General features: G+C 43.1%; 1 protein-coding gene across 1 annotated transcript in view; it reads left to right on the forward strand.

The window, feature by feature from the left end:
• Nucleotides 1–893: 893 nt before the first annotated feature.
• The window catches only part of WNT8B (Wnt family member 8B), a 55,990-nt gene continuing 39,538 nt past the window's right edge, over nucleotides 894–17,345 (forward strand). Inside the window, exons 1-2 of the mRNA XM_063131682.1 lie at nucleotides 894–961; nucleotides 10,123–10,156. Of these exons, the coding sequence (XP_062987752.1) occupies nucleotides 894–961; nucleotides 10,123–10,156 (102 nt within the window). The remainder of the gene's footprint in view (nucleotides 962–10,122; nucleotides 10,157–17,345) is intronic.

Raw genomic sequence — 17,345 nt, forward strand, 5'->3', positions numbered from 1 at the left:
TAGGAGCACTTCTGTGTGGTCTGGTCGTGTGCCACACTATTCCTGTGTGAATATGGAACCCATGGAAGTAGTGCAGGCCATGGATCCCTCCCTTGTCGGTGTTACCACTTCCAGGTGTATTTGCTCCAAAAGGGGAACTGAAAAGGCCAGAAGGGATGCCATGTAGAAAGGAAAAAGTCACCTGTCTTCTGATACTGACTCCTTTACTGTCCAGCACTCTGAGGGATGAACTATAAATTTTCCAGTCCTCCTCCACATTCTCAGTAGCCTCTTTCTAAAGCAGCTCCATACTCTCAGTTCTAATGAACACATGTACTTTTTCTCATGTTCTCACAAAAACCCTCATATGAGTACTGGCTGCAACAGAGGTCTCAAAGGCAAAAGATCAAAGATTTTTAGTAAGTCTTTCCCACTTGCCTTTGGGATGTTGCAGGGAGGCTGATGGTGGAAATCACAGCCAATGACTATTGGAGGGAATTGCTTTGTCTCTCTCACACTCTCTCTTTTTATCTCTTCCCCCTATCCTTTTTCTTGGTGCATTTGTTGTTGAGGGACCTGGGGTGTTCTTTTGATCAGTTCAGTCTCTCTCTAGCACTTGAGTTCTGATTGGCTGAAGGACTTGGGTGGGGGGGAAATCTTTAATTAAGAAGATAATCTCTTCTTACAAATTTCAATGGCTCCATTTCACCAATCCCCTTTGCTTGCACTTCATGACTGATTGTCCTCCAGTGTAGTTTGGATTCAGGGTCTTTCAACTTCTCTACCCACTTTAGAAGCAGACTAGAAGCTCATTTTGCTCTTCTTCTAGTTTGCTTCTTCCTCCCCCTCAAATTACCATCCTAATATTTTAAGATCTTCTTTTACAGTCTTTCTTTTATTTTGCGGGGTGGATAATGTTTCAGATGGGCTCTTATCCAGGCACCTTGCTTCTTGTGTCCTTCTTCCACTTCAGCCATCCTTGGTGAGTATTCAGAGTTCTTTGCTTTGCATTGTAGACAGGCAGATGGGATACAATTGTGCAGAATGAAGTACTTTTGTTCTTTGCTATAAGCGATCACCATCCCCTTTCTCTTTCCCTTGGATTGTCTTGTTTTATTTATTTATTTTAACTCTTAGCTCACTCAAAGGCAGATCCCTTTTGGATTCCAAAAGCTCAGACCACCGCTTGGATAAATCAACAGGAATCCCGCGGAAACTACTTGTAAAGGTTTGGGACATCACTTCCAATTTGCAGGACAAGCTAATTGAAGAGCTGGGGTTTCTTCTGTCTGAAGGTTCCCAAGCGACACCGCACTCACCTTCTCTCTCTCTCTCTCTCTCTCTCTTTCTCTCTCCTGTATGATCTTAACCAGGCAACCAAAAGGCAGCAATTCAGCTACTACCCTTCCAAATTGGTATAATAGTTATGATAGCATTGATTTCACATGAGCCCATTGAAACCACAGCTTCTTGGCTGGACAATTCAGTAGTAAGGGAGCAATAAAACAAAGAGGAAAACTGTAAGAGAAAAGCTTCTGAAATTTGTTTCCATCTTTTAATATCAGATTTCTGATTTGTTAAAATCTTTCCATTGGCTTCACATGGCAGCCAAGAAAGGCTGATCATTCTCAGATTGTCCTGTTGTGTAATCTATCATTTTGTTGTACAGTCTGAAAATATTACCAAAGGCTAAGGTTTTCTGAGGTGGGATCCAGAAAATATGGAATTCATGCAACTCTAGTACATCATTTAGAAATTGTTTTGTTTTCAATTCTGAAAAGGATGTGAGAGAAACAAATACCTACATTCACAAGATAATAGACAATGTATTCTCTTTTATTGGACCTGTGCTTGTTGGTGTGACTCCTTATACATTTTCAGATAACATTGAACTTACTACTATGCGGACAGGCAGCAGGGCTGTCCCATCACTCGATCTCATTTGCCAAATTGTCAACCCCATGAACTAACTTGTATGAGGGGGTTCAGCGCTTGATGAATTCTATGCTTGTCATGCTATCCGCAAGCTAGATTTCTGCAGCTTGATGAAAGCATGGGACTAAAACTAGCCACTAAATTCATCCCAGTTCAATGGATTCTGCATTCTTTCCGACAGCTTAACTCAGCTGGGATCACACTACATGGTTACTGTAAAATAATAATCAAGTAATGATTGTTTGGGTATCAGCCCTGTTGCTCTTATCAAGGACTGTGGGAGTGATCATTACAACAGGAGAAATCACCCTTGCTTTGGTACGGGTGTTAAGTTTCGAGCCCAATCCATAACCCAGGGAGCTTTGGGCCACTGCAGAAGTGACGCTTGCTTCTTCTTTAACACCCGAAGGAGAGCTCCCTCGCCGGGGGAAATATAAAGACACTTTGCTTTCTTACAGCAGAAGCACCGGAGGTGCCGGTGCAAGTGCAAAGATCTGGTCACTCAGACATCTGCTTGTGGTTAAATCCAAGTCATTTCAGTGGGACTAACACTGGTGGGAGGATTGGGGGTAAGGTTGTGTGTGTGGAGGTTAGAAACTCTTCTCTCTGCATTATGTGGAGTGAGAGAAGAAAACATGCTTTTTCCTTCTTCCCTCCATGTGCCAAACAGCGCTCAAAGGCTGACTGGAGCCTTCGACAAGGGAATTCCTGTTAGGAGAGGAGGATACTGCGCAACTTTTTGTTGTGGGTCCCCACTTCTTCCTTCTAGTGGGAAACGTGATTGTCCCATATGCCTATCAGTTTGGCATCATAATTAGGGTAATGGTTGCTACAGGCCTACCCCGATGCATTTTAAACCCAAGAATTTTAAGATGTACTGGTTGTTATTTAACTATTGTATTGATTTTATATGCTCTTTTAATCAGTTTTATGCATTTGATTTACATTGTATTGTTGTATTTAATGTTGTTCCCCACCTCAATCCAAAGGGAGAGGCGGGTAAGAAATAATAATAATAATAACAACAACAACAACAACAACAACAACAACATGCTTGGGGGACTCCCCAGACATATGCAGGAAAAAAATACATTAGCTTATTAATTAAAAGAAAAGAAAGTGCCAAAATGGAGCTCCTAGAGCAACTTGGGCCTTAGCTAGACCTAAGGTTTATCCCGGGATCGCCCCTGAGCAGCCAGGGATGATCCCGGGATAAACCTTAGGTCTAGCTAAGGCCTTAGTGTCAGATGAAAAGAAGGGAAATTACAAGGGAAAGGGGGTGGGGGTGGGTCAAGATCATGACCACTTATGGTCTCCTGGTGATGGGAGATTGGGGTCAGAAGATGTGCACCATGATGTTGGTGTACACTTTTCAGGGCTGTGATCACTTTGAAGCTGAAATCATCAAGGTTGGGGGGGGGATTAATTAGGATTGGAGGAAAAGTGCTTCTTCCTATCTGAATCACCCTTCAAGTACTCTTTAAACTTAGAAGGAAACAGAGCCACAACCACAGAAAGTATATTAGAAAGAATAAAATTAGGAGATAGTATGCATTCTCTGAGCACAATCCCCCCCTCCACAAACTCTCCCCACCCCCGATGTACCACAGAGAGGAAGGAAGAAGTAAGTATCGGCTGCCGCCCTGCTCTGCACTGGACCAGGTTCAGGGCTAGATGAAGAACTCCATTTCCTTTAGAACCAAACCTCAGCAGCCAGCACTACAGCGCAATTTACACTAGAAGCTCAGGAAGTTCAGCAGCCTTGAGCTTTTTATTTATTAACATTTAAAAGCAGTTTTATACAGATCCAGGAATAAAGAGTCAAGGCATTTAGTTGAGATTTGATATTATTTATATATTTATACATGCCATCCATGTAAATAATGGCCATAACTTGTATTAATTTTATTAAGAATATCTGGAAAGAAATAACATTTTGTTGTAGCTAATGTTATTTCTTTCCATAATTAACTCAACTTTCAGTGCAGGTAACCCTTTGGTCTACAAAAACATGCACCTTTTTCTCACCAGAGACAACCCCATCATTTTAGGCTGATTCCATTCTGGCTTATTGCTGATTATCAGTATAAGGCCCAATCCTGGCACATCCTGCCACACAACCTAAAGTGCCATGAGGGAGCCCTGTCCTTGTCAACATCCCCTAGCCCAGTGGCCATGATAGGCTAGTTTTTGGAAACTCAAGTAACATCACCTGCTGGGCCTGTCCCACCCCAACCAGTTGTCTATGGCTATTAGAGCTAGAAGAATATCCAGAACTTCACAACATCTTCTGGCTTAGAATGCAACCAGAAAGGGAGGTCCATCTTTTTTCATCAACCGTGGCCTGGTGAGGAAGTGTCCTATGCATCTGTGAGGCCTCTGTGGCACTGTGCTTCTTCGCCACAGTTCTACCAAGTAAGCAATGGGCAAATTTTAGTCCACTGTTAAAGTTTTACTTGATTAGCAGATTAGTCAAATAAAGTTTTCAGTTTCTGTGTAATCTGAAAAAGAGCGAACATTTCCATAAATTTTCAATAGACGTATCTGGTGTAGCTACAAGGAAATCAATCAATTCTGCAGAAGCATCTGAGAAGAAGGTGCTTAAGCAAGTTTGGTAGCCAGAAAATTAGGTTGGTTCCAGAATAATATTTTTCAGGCATAATAACTCTAAGAGTGATTTTTATTATGGTCTTTGTGTGTTATGAGAACAAGCTCTACATGCAGCTTGCACAGTTGGGGTGTTGTATTTCGTGAGATTGTGGGTGCATCAAGGGCAGGTTTTCATCCTGCAATTGCCTTGTCTCAAATACAGAATTTTATGGGGGTTCAGATGTCCTCATCAATCCTCTTATTTAACCTTCCATGCTTTTCTCACTGCTTCTTCCATCTTTTTTTTTCTTACCAGAAAGCATCCATTAAGGAGGAAAAGTCATAACAAGTACACAGTGCCCCTTAATTGGCATTGTTAGGAGCCCTCTAGCTAGAAGCACCACGAAAGTGAGCAGATTGAGTGAATGACCCATTCACTCATGTCTATATGTGTACCCATAAATAGTTCACTTCAAGAACACTGATCAAAAGATGGAATGGTAGTTGGGTCGTCGCTATTTTAGGAAGCTACAACAGTTATTTTTAGAGGCAAAACTTCAGCCTATTCCTTGATCCTTAATTGATTAATATGGGCATACCATCTTGTTAGGATTGCTGATTTTGCCAGCCACAAATATTCGAGAAATCCAGTAATATTCACATTGCCCCACCCCCATAATTCTTTAAAGACCGGAAATATTGCTTTCACTTAGAAATGAGCCTTCTGTAGAGAACGCCTCCCTCTCGCTCTGTAGCAATGAGAATTAAATTAGACAATCAGACAATATCTGCAAAATGTGGAGCAGCAAGAGATACCAAATGCATCACCTATTGTGAAACTCGTGGTAAAAATGGGAACCAGTGGCTATCTTGACAGTATCACTGATAAGAGAACCATTACACCTTAACTTTAACCCAGCCAACCTGAAATGAAATTCAGAAGATTCATGGCAAATGAAAATAATATTTTGGCCTCTATTATCACTGAAAGTCCTAATAATATTACACTCATCTTCTTGGATCAGACCAAAAGATATATGCATTTATTTAAGTGATTAATTAAATAATACATTGATGAAAAGCAAGAGGATTAGAAAACCTTTGAGCCTGACTGCTCTAACTTCATATCTCCGCTTCAAGCCCATTCAGATCTTTGATCCCGTAGTCTTGGGAATATACCAGGGTGGTCTGGAGCTTTGAGTCTGCATCGTTTCTCTGGTTTGGAGACTGTGGCTGTCATGTTTGCTCAGCTGCAAATGGTGAATTGACAGAAATTGGAACAGAGCTTTACAAAAATCCAAGGATTATTTTTAAAGGGAAAATTTCCACACAGAGATGCTGATTTACACTACTATTTTATCTCGCTCCTTTATCTTGTAAACTTGAAGATGTGTGTTCCACACACACACAAAAAGAGCCATGGGCCTCTTTGTGAAGTAGGGCAGGGTAGTCAATAAATAAATAAATAACCATCCCAGTACTGTCTAAACCAGGATGAAGCCTGAATACAACTGATAAGAGCATGAATTTCAATCTTTTGCTGAACATGGAATCCTAACTAAAGAAATCTGAGGCATTTGCAATGTCTAGATGATCATAGCTGAGTTTAATAAACTATGAATAAGCCTTTTGACCACACACATGTGAACAATCAAACCTGGATGCCTCTAATAATGTGTGAGGATGCTAATAATGAATAAGGAAGCCTGAGAGATTGGCTTGCGGAAAATCATGTAATTTAGGGAGAAATCTCCCTGGGCTTTACAGGTGGTTTTGCTTTCCGCTTTTTGCAATTCTCACATGTGTTTATTTCAGTTTTATGGTGGAAACAGGAGATGGATAACAAATTTGCTGGGTTCGTATTTTAATGCAAGGCTACCCAATTTGTGCCAAACATGGACCTGAGTTCAGTTTCCTTTTCTGAGTTTATGATGATTTTTGCAAAACAAAAAATGTGTTCAACAACATGCATGAATTTGAAAAATGTCCAAGGAAAAATGTGTACGTTTCTAAAAGGCGCACAAACACACTTTAGTCAATAGGTGGATGTGTATCAAAATGTGTACATTTGAAAACAGATATAAATTTCTGTGAAGGGGAAAAACTTGCATGGAACCGGGATTGAATGAGCCTAGCGGTAGAAAACTGAGAACCTGGATGATATTGTATGTGACACATTCACCCGTCCCTAATGGAGACACAAAGATTTATAGGATAATTTCCTAGGAACAGCCATACATTCAGGAATAACATTATCTGGCCCTCATCCAGCTCTATTCACACACGCTGAATTTGACCAGCGTCCTCAGATGATGATGTATGTCCCTTGCCCGTCCACTTCAGGTAAAAAGCAACTATGATGAGCAGTAAGCTGTGATATTTGGGAATAGAGGTGTGCAGAAGTAGCCTCTCAACATTCTCCACCCTAACTGTAGGAAGAGAAATGGACACACACACACACACACACACACACACACACACACTTTGACTGAATTTCTCCGGGGGACGAGAAATTCTCCAACAGTTTCTCACAGGTTGGAATCACCATTAGCAAGGGTTGGAGAACAGCTTCTTTCTCTGCCCCCACCCCACCCCCCTATGTTTTTTGTGTGTGCACAGCCACTGCAAGTGGCAACAGCATCAACTGTGGTGTCAGCCCCATTTTGCATCCTTCCCAATGGCCCATATACCTGGCATCACTCCAGGGCATTGAGGGGAGGGAATGCAGCCACCACAGAAAATAATGGTGAAGAAACTACAGTGAAAACTCTGAAACATGTCCTTTTATTTCTAGAGGGTAAGAAAAGAAAAATCCCAGGAATTTCCTGAAAGAGGTCTTTCCCCATGAAAGGGGCTTCCATCTTTCTGCCTCATTCTCGTGGAAGTTTGTAATTTATTTTGAATGTGTCTTGGTGGTGTTTTTGACCTTAACTAATCACTGGGTTCATCTATACCAAGCACGATATTCCACTATGAAAGCAGTGTGAAAGTGGTATATAGAAGGCAGGAGACACACTACTGCTTTATAGTGGTATTGAAGTGCACTGTCAACTGTTGGGTCCCATGACACATACCGCATACCACTTTCATACCATGTTCATAGTGTTATATCTTACTTAGTGTAGATGTGTCATGGGCCCCAACAGTTGTCAGTGCATTTCAGTACCACTATAAAGCAGTAGTGTAGATCCTGCAGTGCACTTCAATACCGCTATAAAGCAGTAGTGTGGCTCCTGTGTTTTATATACCCCTTTCATACAACCTTCATAGTGGAATATCCTGTTTGGTGTAGATGAGCCCACTGTGAGGTGGCTGAGGGAACTGACTATATATTTTTCTTTCTATTACATGTCTCACTATTGTTCTACAGTCTCCTAGGCTGCCTGCACTTCCTAAATTGAAAAGGCCTGATGGGAGGAATAAATTTATGATATCTTCCCCTGGGCAGGAAGTGTGGGAAGCCAAGGAGGCTGTGGGCTGTCAGAGAGACGATTATTCAATGAAAGACAGGACACGCACAGAAACTCCTCAGTCATCTCATGAGTAAAGTAAAGCTCAAGAACCCTGAGCCAAACCCTTGAGAACTTCTCTGAAATTTCTTCTCCTTCAAATTTCTTTTCGAAAGCAACTTCTTTTCTATCAAATTGAATGAGAACGGTCGAAATTTTTGTTGGAGAAATTTTCGGCACAGCACTAGCTGAGAATACTTTCTGAATAATTAAACGGAAATGCTCTTTTTGTAGACAACTATTGCTCTTGTCCTCAGTAAATAAAGGGATAAACATTCCCCTCCACATCACTTCTATCTGATCAAACCAGGCCTGCAAATGAAGTCTTACAGGGGTACATTGGTACCATCACTTCACAGGCCTTGGTGTAACTTCCTAAGCATGTGAGAGTACTCAAACTTCAGTTGAAAAACTGAGTTTTTGACACCACAGGGCTGTCTTTATGGCACAGGGTTGGCGCTGCCTCCCTCCGAAACTCCACAGTTTCCCTCTCCCAGGTTGGCGTCAGGTAATCCCAATGCCAGGGAAGGAGCGTGGGGTTTCCTGCAGCCATCTGGGTACTACTGGAGCTGCCCCTGCCCACTTCCTGGTGGAAGGTGACCAATCGCCGGCCGCCTTCCACCAAGGACCACCCCCAGATTGGCCCCAGAGTGACATCACACAGTGGAAGAGCTGTACTAACGTCGCTCTGATTGAAAAAGTCAGGGTAAGTCCCTGATTTATTCAATCCGCAGCTTCATGGGAAAGCCCAGAGGTGGCTGCAAAGCTGCGCCTGCATTGTATAACTGATGGGCTTTCCCTGCAGCCCCCATGTTTCAAATGAGAATGGTAAGGATTTTTGTTTTGACTTTTAAAAAACAACAACGTATTTTATTTGGTTATCTGTATTAAATTGTAAATTATTTGTTCTAGATAAAAAATATACCTAACAATTCCAAAAAAAGAGAAATCAAAAGACGTATCATTAAAACCATATTAAAGTATATGTAGTATCTGTTGTCTCATAAGAACATAAGAAGTGCCATCCTGGATCAGACCAAAGGTCCATCTAGTCCACCCCTCTGTTCACACAGTGGCTAACCAGTCATCGGTCAGGAATCAACAAGCAGGACATGGTGCAACAGCACCCTCCCACCCATGTTCCCCAGCAATTGGTGCACACAGGCTTACTGCCTCAAATACTGGAGATCACACACAGCCATCAGGGCTAGTAGCCATTGCCTCCAGGAATTTATCCATCCCCCTTTTAAAGCCATCCAGATTGGTGGCCATCACTACATCTTGTGGTAGTGAGTTCCATCATTTAACTATGTGCTGTGTGACGAAGTACTTCCTTTTATTTGTCCTGGATCTCTCACCAATCAGCTTCATGGGATGACCCCGGGTTCTAGTATTTTGAGAGAGAGAGAGAAATGTCCATTCCCCATAACATGCATCATTTAAGGGGAAAAATGAAATTAAATGAAAATCCCATTTAAAAGCTATTAAAACTAAATCCCAAATTAATTTGTCAATATTCACACCTTATCGTGCCATTCAATTCTATGAATCTGTATACCTCCATCTGTCTACAAAAAAATTGCCAGGCATGTGATCTAATTCCACTCATGGATATCTCTTGCCAAGTTCTGTTTGGAGCCAATATTCAATATTGGGAATGTTGGGGTTCCCCTTCCCTTCCCACACAGTTTTGTAGAATAGTTCTTGGAGAAAAAAAGCAGTTTGTCTCATGTTTCACATATTATTTGTATATTTTTCATCTAAAATGGTTATATTACTTTTCAACTCCATCCGATGTGGAGAAGGTCAGCTTTCTTTTTGTCTGTTTCTTTTGCAAATCCAAACTGGCTTTATGATATTGTTTTGTATTGTTTCTTACCAAATGCAAATATTCAATGACCATAATTTAACAATTTTTGATCATGCAAGGCATCAGGGCAGGAAGAGAGCATTCCCAATGAGACCTCCGCTATTAGCTATTGAGCAGCACTTGGCATGTGTGATTGGAATACAACAGAGACACCTCTGAGGGCTGGACAAGGATGATGCAGAGGAATTCCAGGCATTTCTCTTACTTCTCTCCATTGATGAACCCTTTTCTCCCTTCCAGGTCAGTGAATAATTTCCTGATGACTGGTCCCAAGGTAAGTGCATTCCCTTTGATCTGTGTGTTTTAATTCCAGTAAGCCCAAATCAGCTGGAAGTAGTTTGCTTCCAGCTTCTTAGATTTCCTAACGGCCAGACAAGAGCTTCCTGCAGTCAGTTTGGTTCTTGTGGGCTAAACTCGAAGAATAAAAAGCAAACAAAATAAGCTACATTTCTGTTTAATTCTTGCTCTAAGGAGCTTGGAGGAGTATTTTTTTTATTTTTATTTTTGCATTTTAGCCTCCCAACTTCTGTGTGAGGCAGTAGGAAAGTGTCTTGGCTGTGGTCATCTAGTAAGCTTCATGGCTGACCAGTGAATTTAATCCAGGCTGCCTGGTTTACTACAGAACACTAACTCCAAGTTTACTACAGAACACTAGGCTCCTTGTGACTCCTGGGATGCGGTTGGCCCAGTTACTGCTAGGGTTACCTAGACTGACCACATGTCCGGTTTAGCCTGGACAAGTTTGGAAAACAGCAGGCCAAACCAGGATCTGGGGGGAAATTTCATTTTTATACTCATGTCTGGAAACACCCCTTCCAAGCTTCTCCGGTGCAGCCATTTGGGCCTTTTCTTGGCCGTCACTATGGCAAGAAAAGGCCCAGATGGACACGTAGAGGGGCTTTGAAGGCGCATTTCCATGTTTCTGGAAACGTGCTTTGCAAGGTCTTCTGCACATCCATCCAGGGTTGTCAACATGTCAGGCGGGTGGGCAGGCTGGTCTGACCTGGCCTTAGAGTTGCAACCCAGGCAGGCAGCTGGCGCGTCAAGCATGGTGGGCTGGGTGGCAGCACAAAGGCTGCAGGGCAAAGTCACCAGGGCCAGCAGCAGCACGTCTGCAAGGAGCCGGGGCAGCAGCATGGGGCAAGGTGGCAGCAGTGGTGGTAAGTTTCTAAGTGCTATAGAGTTGCAATAATCTCGTCTCTGTTTTGTATATAGTATCGTAAATATTATATTCATAAATATTAAATTCATAAATATTTTTAGTATATTTTCTTGCTGATAACGAGGCAGATGGCAGGTGTTTGTGGCAGGCTTAGTAGCAGTCTGGGAGCACTTAATTCTGTATTCAAATTTTATTTTGTGGAGATTAAAAAGGGTGTTTGAGAAATTCTTTCCCATGAATAAATAGTTTTAGGAGAGGGAGAAATTTCAACACTGTCAAAGATGTTTAATCCATGTGAGTGAGAAATTCCAATAGCCATCAAGCTAATGAAAAATATTATGGTATAGCTCTTTGGGTTTTCCTGTTTCAGGGTTGGGAAACCTTGTATGTGGGAGTAATTGCCAATCTTAAACTCAAGTGGTGCCCCACCTGATTGGGGGGACGGGACACATTTTACATCTCTCTCTCTCTCTCTCTCTCTCTCTCTCTCTCTCTTTCTGACACCCCATTTCCCCCTTCTCTCTCTTTTTCTCTCCATCCATCCAACCTGGTGCCATCCAGATCTGCATTTTACCTCCTCCTCCTCCTCCTCTTCATCCCCCTTTTTCCTCAAAGGCTGCGTACTCCTTTCTTTCAGTGCAAGTTTCCAGCAATTAAAAACATAATCCTTTTAACTACATTCAAACGTGATTTGCTGTTTGGCAAGATCCTTTGGGTTTTCACTGTTCTAAATAATGTTACGTCACCTGCAAACCTGGCCACTTCATTGCTTACCATGACTTCAGATCATTTTGAATAAATTATAGCACTTATTCCAATACAGAACCTTGAGTGATTTCAATGTCTACTGTGAAAACTGCCAAATTACTACTACCCTCTGTGTTTTGTTGTTGTTTTAACCAGTTCTCAACCCATAAGATCCTATTATCCCAGGAACTTTTGGTGAGGGACTTTGTCAAAAACTTTTGGAAGTACAAATGTACAATGATGAGACTCCAAAAGAACTCCATAAGATTGGTGATGCAACTCATCTCTTTGTGGAAGCCGCGTTGATTCTTTCTCAACAAGGCTTTTATTTAGTACTAAATCTATAAGGGCTCTTAAATCCTATTTCTATGATCCTAGATGTGTACTCACCAGAATTACATACTATGCTTTTCTCATCTTTTCAGTAGAAGTTGCTTTTTGCTAGCCAGTCATGACAAGTGCTCCTTATTTGTTTCAACAGTTCAACAGGTGCATGCCCTTGAGAAGGTTATACATACCTTCTTTTTGCACACATTAAGTTGGATTCAGACTAAGTTATGATTTTGTTTCATTGATTTCAATGGGGCCAAAGCATGATTAACACTGGGTTCCATTACACCAACGATTTATTGTACACTCCCCATGCCTGTTATGCAGTTTTGCAGCCTGATACGTCGTCCACGTCCTGCGCTCATTTCAGCTCTTATCCTCATAGAATCATAGAATAGCAGAGTTGGAAGGGGCCTACAAGGCCATCGAGTCCAACCCCCTGCTCAATGCAGGAATCCACCCTAAAGCATCCCCAACAGATGCTTGTCCAACTGCCTCTTGAATGCCTCTAGTGTGGGAGAGCCCACAATCTCCCTAGGTAGCTGATTCCACCGTCGCACTGCTCTAACAGTCAGGAAGTTTTTCCTGATGTCCAGCCGGAATCTGGCTTCCTTTAACTTGAGCCCGTTATTCCGTGTCCTGCACTCTGGGAGGATCGAGAAGAGATCCTGGCCCTCCTCTGTGTGACAACCTTTTAAGTATTTGAAGAGTGCTATCATGTCTCCCCTCAATCTTCTCTTCTCCAGGCTAAACATGCCCAGTTCTTTCAGTCTCTCTTCATAGGGCTTTGTTTCTAGGCCTCTGATCATCCTGGTTGCCCTCTTCTGAACACGTTCCAGCTTGTCTGCATCCTTAGAATCATAGAATCATAGAATAGCAGAGTTGGAAGGGGCCTACAAGGCCATCGAGTCCAACCCCCTGCCCAATGCAGGAATCCACCCTAAAGCATCCCCGACAGATGCTTTTCCAACTGCCTCTTGAATGCCTCTAGTGTGGGAGAGCCCACAACCTCCCTAGGTAGCTGATTCCACCGTCGCACTGCTCTAACAGTCAGTGTCATGCCCTGCATGGAAATGGAGTCGGGAGATGAGGGGGAGCTGGCAGAGGCTGGACCCAGTGCAGAGGGGCCTGGCTCAGGTGATGAGAATAGACTGGCAGAGGCTGTGGCAGAGCCTCAGGGAGAGGAGCCAAGGCCAGCAGGAACCTCTGCCAGCTCTGAGGGCCTGATGCCAGCAAAGACTCTGGAGGAGCCGCAGGGATCTGAGGAGGAGACGGAAAAGCCCGGTTTCAGCCAGTTACGGGCGGAGAAGGCCACCAGACGCCGGTCTAGCCGTCTCCAACAGAAACGCCAGGCAATCAGAGATCAGCTGCGAAACTCTGACTCAGCACTCTGACTGAGGATAAAAGAGCAGCCGGGAGCCCTGCCAAATTGTCAGAGATTATCTGAGTTCTTCGGCGGAAGCTTTGGCTCTTCGATCTCTTGACCACGCACCTTGCTCCAGATACCGAGTTCCTGAACCCAGCCTTGACTCCCGGACCCCGTGACCACGTCTGACTACTTCTGGATTCCTGTTGCGACCTTGGACTGCTTTTGACTACGTTTTGCCCGTGCCTGCTCCCGTGACTCCTGGACTGGATCTTTGGACCTTGCTGACCGTCGGCTGTGCTTGACCTTGGACTGAACCACTGTGCCTCCGCTTTGCCACGACCCCTAGACTCTGAACTGAACAGAGACTTGCAGTAAGCCTGAATCTTGCTCCACTCCGTCCCTGTTTTTGCCTTGACTTCTCAAGCCCCCTTTTCCCCTGGCCTGCTTTCCATGTTTGTACTTGCAATAAACTCACTGTTGCTAAGATACCAGCTGTGCTCATTTGTCTTTGTCCAGCCATTTGGCGGCTTTCCCGGACAGTCAGGAAGTTTTTCCTGATGTCCACCCGGAATCTGGCTTCCTTTAACTTGAGCCCGTTATTCCATGTCCTGCACTCTGGGAGGATCGAGAAGAGATCCTGGCCCTCCTCTGTGTGACAACCTTTTAAGTATTTGAAGAGTGCTATCATGTCTCCCCTCAATCTTCTCTTCTCCAGGCTAAACATGCCCAGTTCTTTCAGTCTCTCTTCATAGGGCTTTTGTTTCTAGACCTCTGATCATCCTGGTTGCCCTCTTCTGAACATGTTCCAGCTTGTCTGCATCCTTAGAATCATAGAATCATAGAATAGCAGAGTTGGAAGGGGCCTACAAGGCCATCGAGTCCAACCCCCTGCTCAATGCAGGAATCCACCCTAAAGCATCCCCGACAGATGCTTTTCCAATTGCCTCTTGAATGCCTCTAGTGTGGGAGAGCCCACAACCTCCCTAGGTAGCTGATTCCACCGTCGCACTGCTCTAACAGTCAGGAAGTTTTTCCTGATGTCCAGCCGGAATCTGGCTTCCTTTAACTTGAGCCCGTTATTCCGTGTCCTGCATTCTGGGAGGATCGAGAAGAGATCCTGGCCCTCCTCTGTGTGACAACCTTTTAAGTATTTGAAGAGTGCTATCATATCTCTCCTCAATCTTCTCTTCTACAGGCTAAACATGCCCAGTTCTTTCAGTCTCTCTTCATAGGACTTTGTTTCTAGACCTCTGATCATCCTGGTTGCCCTCTTCTGAACACGCTCCAGCTTGTCTGCGTCCTTCTTGAATTGTGGAGCCCAGAACTGGACGCAATACTGTAGATGAGGCCTAACCAGGGCCGAACAGAGAGGAACCAGTACCTCACGTGATTTGGAAGCTATACTTCTATTAATGCAGCCCAAAATAGCATTTGCCTTTCTTGCAGCCATATCGCACTGTTGGCTCATATTCAGCTTGTGATCTACAACAATTCCAAGATCTTTCTCGTTTGTAGTATTGCTGAGCCAAGTGTCCCCCATCTTGTAACTGTGCATTTGGTTTCTATTCCCTAAATGTAGAACTTGGCATTTATCCCTATTAAATTTCATTCTGTTGTTTTCAGCCCAGCACTCCTGCCTATCAAGATCACTTTGAAGTTTGTTTCTGTCTTCCAGGGTATTAGCTATCCCACCCAATTTTGTGTCATCTGCAAATTTGATCAGCGTTCCCTGCACCTCCTCGTCCAAATCATTAATAAAAATGTTGAAGAGCACTGGGCCCAGGACTGAGCCCTGCGGCACCCCACTCGTTGCCTCTCCCCAGTTTGAGAAGGTTCCATTGATAAGTACTCTTTGAGTCCGATTCTGTAGCCAACTGTGAATCCACCAAATAGTTGTTCCATCTAGCCCACTTTTAGCTAGTTTGTTAATCAGAATGTCATGTGGTACTTTGTCAAAAGCTTTGCTGAAGTCAAGATATATGACGTCCACAGCATTCCCACAGTCCACAAGGGAGGTTATCCTATCAAAAAATGTGATCAAATTAGTCTGACAGGATTTGTTCCTGACAAATCCATGTTGGCTTCTAGTAATCACTGCATTGATTTCAAGGTGTTTACAGATTGACTTCTTTATAATCTGCTCCAGAATTTTCCCAGGGATGGATGTCAGACTGACTGGTCTGTAGTTCCCAGGTTCCTCCTTTTTGCCCTTTTTGAAGATAGGGACAACGTTAGCCCTCCTCCAGTCATCCGGCACCTCTCCCGTCTTCCATGATTTTGCAAAGATAATAGACAAAGGTTCTGAGAGTTCTTCTGCTAGCTCCTTCATTACTCTAGGATGCAGTTCATCGGGCCCTGGAGATTTAAACTCATTCAAGGAAATTAGGTGTTCTTTGACCATTTGTTTATTAATCTCAAACTGCAATCCTGCCCCCTCAACTTCTGTTTCACTTTTTCCAAGGGGGTCATAGACCCGCTTTTGGGAGAAGACCGAGGCAAAGTAGGAATTGAGCACTTCAGCCTTTTCTTTGTCGTCTGTTATCAATTTGCCATCCTCATTAAGCAGTTGAACCACCATTTCTTTCCTCTGTCTTTTACTACTCACGTATCTGAAGAAAGCCTTTTTATTGCTTTTAGCATCCCTCGCTAATCTCAGCTCATTCACAGCTTTAGCCTTCCTGATGCCATTTTGGCACTTCTGCGCCACTTGTCTGTACTCTTCTTTTGTAGCCTGGCCTTCCTTCCACTTCCTATATGTATCCTTTTTTGTTTTCAGGTCATCTCTAAGCATTTTGTGGAGCTACATTGGTTTCCTCTGTTGTCTTCTATCTTTTCTCCTTGTTGGAATTGTTTGTAACTGTGCCTTTAAAATTTCCTTTTTTAAATACTCCCACCCATCCTGCACTCCTTTTCTCATTAGGCTCCCTTGCCACGGGACCTTACTTATCATAGTTCTGAGTTTATTAAAATCAGCTTTCCTAAAATCCAGAGTACGTGTATGGCTACACTCAACTTTTGTCTCCTTCATAATAATTTCCCATCCAGCTGTTGCCTTCCAGTGGAGCACCAATCAGATGGGGAAGACCTACATGATTACCTTTACAAATGCGGTGGAAGGACATCCACCCACATTTCCTAGTGCCACAGGACCACACCCCAGGGAAGCAGCTCCACACTATTTAAAGGTGTGTGTGAAGAAGACACAAATTTTGTGAATCGCCCAGAGAGCTTCAGCTATTGGGCGGTATAAAAATGTAATAAATAAATAAATAAATAAATTCAAAGTGGCCTAGCTAGCAGCCACCTTCTGCAGGCAGCGACTGCATTATTGAGAGCAATGTTGAAGTAACTTGCAGACCATGACCGAACAACCTGACAGAACACTTCCAACCCAATGGAACTTCTCTCTCAGCTCCACAGACTTGAATGAGACCTCCAAGTGGGCAAAATATATGACTGTGCAAGTGAGCCTCCTGGGAAGCCTGACACTGTGCATAATACGATTTCAAGAAAGGGAGGAAACAAAAAGTTCAAAAGAGGGTATTTTGAACATGGGCTCTTTTTTAAAGTTTCTACACATTTTTCTGTCTGCTTATTTTTAAAGAATACAGTGCCCCATGGTGCAAGGCCAGTGATGATCTGTTAGGATCCTTCAGGCATTTTGCATTTAAATGAAACAATGCATCATGTCATATCTTAAAGATGAACATGTTTAATGTTGCATAATCTTTTGCTACAATAAATCTGTTAGGCTTTTTTGATTGGTAGTGCTAGAAGCTGGAGCTTAACATAAAAATATAACTGGTGCTTAACATAAAAAAGGCCCTTAACATAAAAGGGATGGCAGGGCAGCTT

The sequence above is a fragment of the Elgaria multicarinata genome, chromosome 8 (genome assembly GCF_023053635.1).
Source record: "Elgaria multicarinata webbii isolate HBS135686 ecotype San Diego chromosome 8, rElgMul1.1.pri, whole genome shotgun sequence".
Classification (NCBI taxonomy): domain Eukaryota; kingdom Metazoa; phylum Chordata; class Lepidosauria; order Squamata; family Anguidae; genus Elgaria; species Elgaria multicarinata.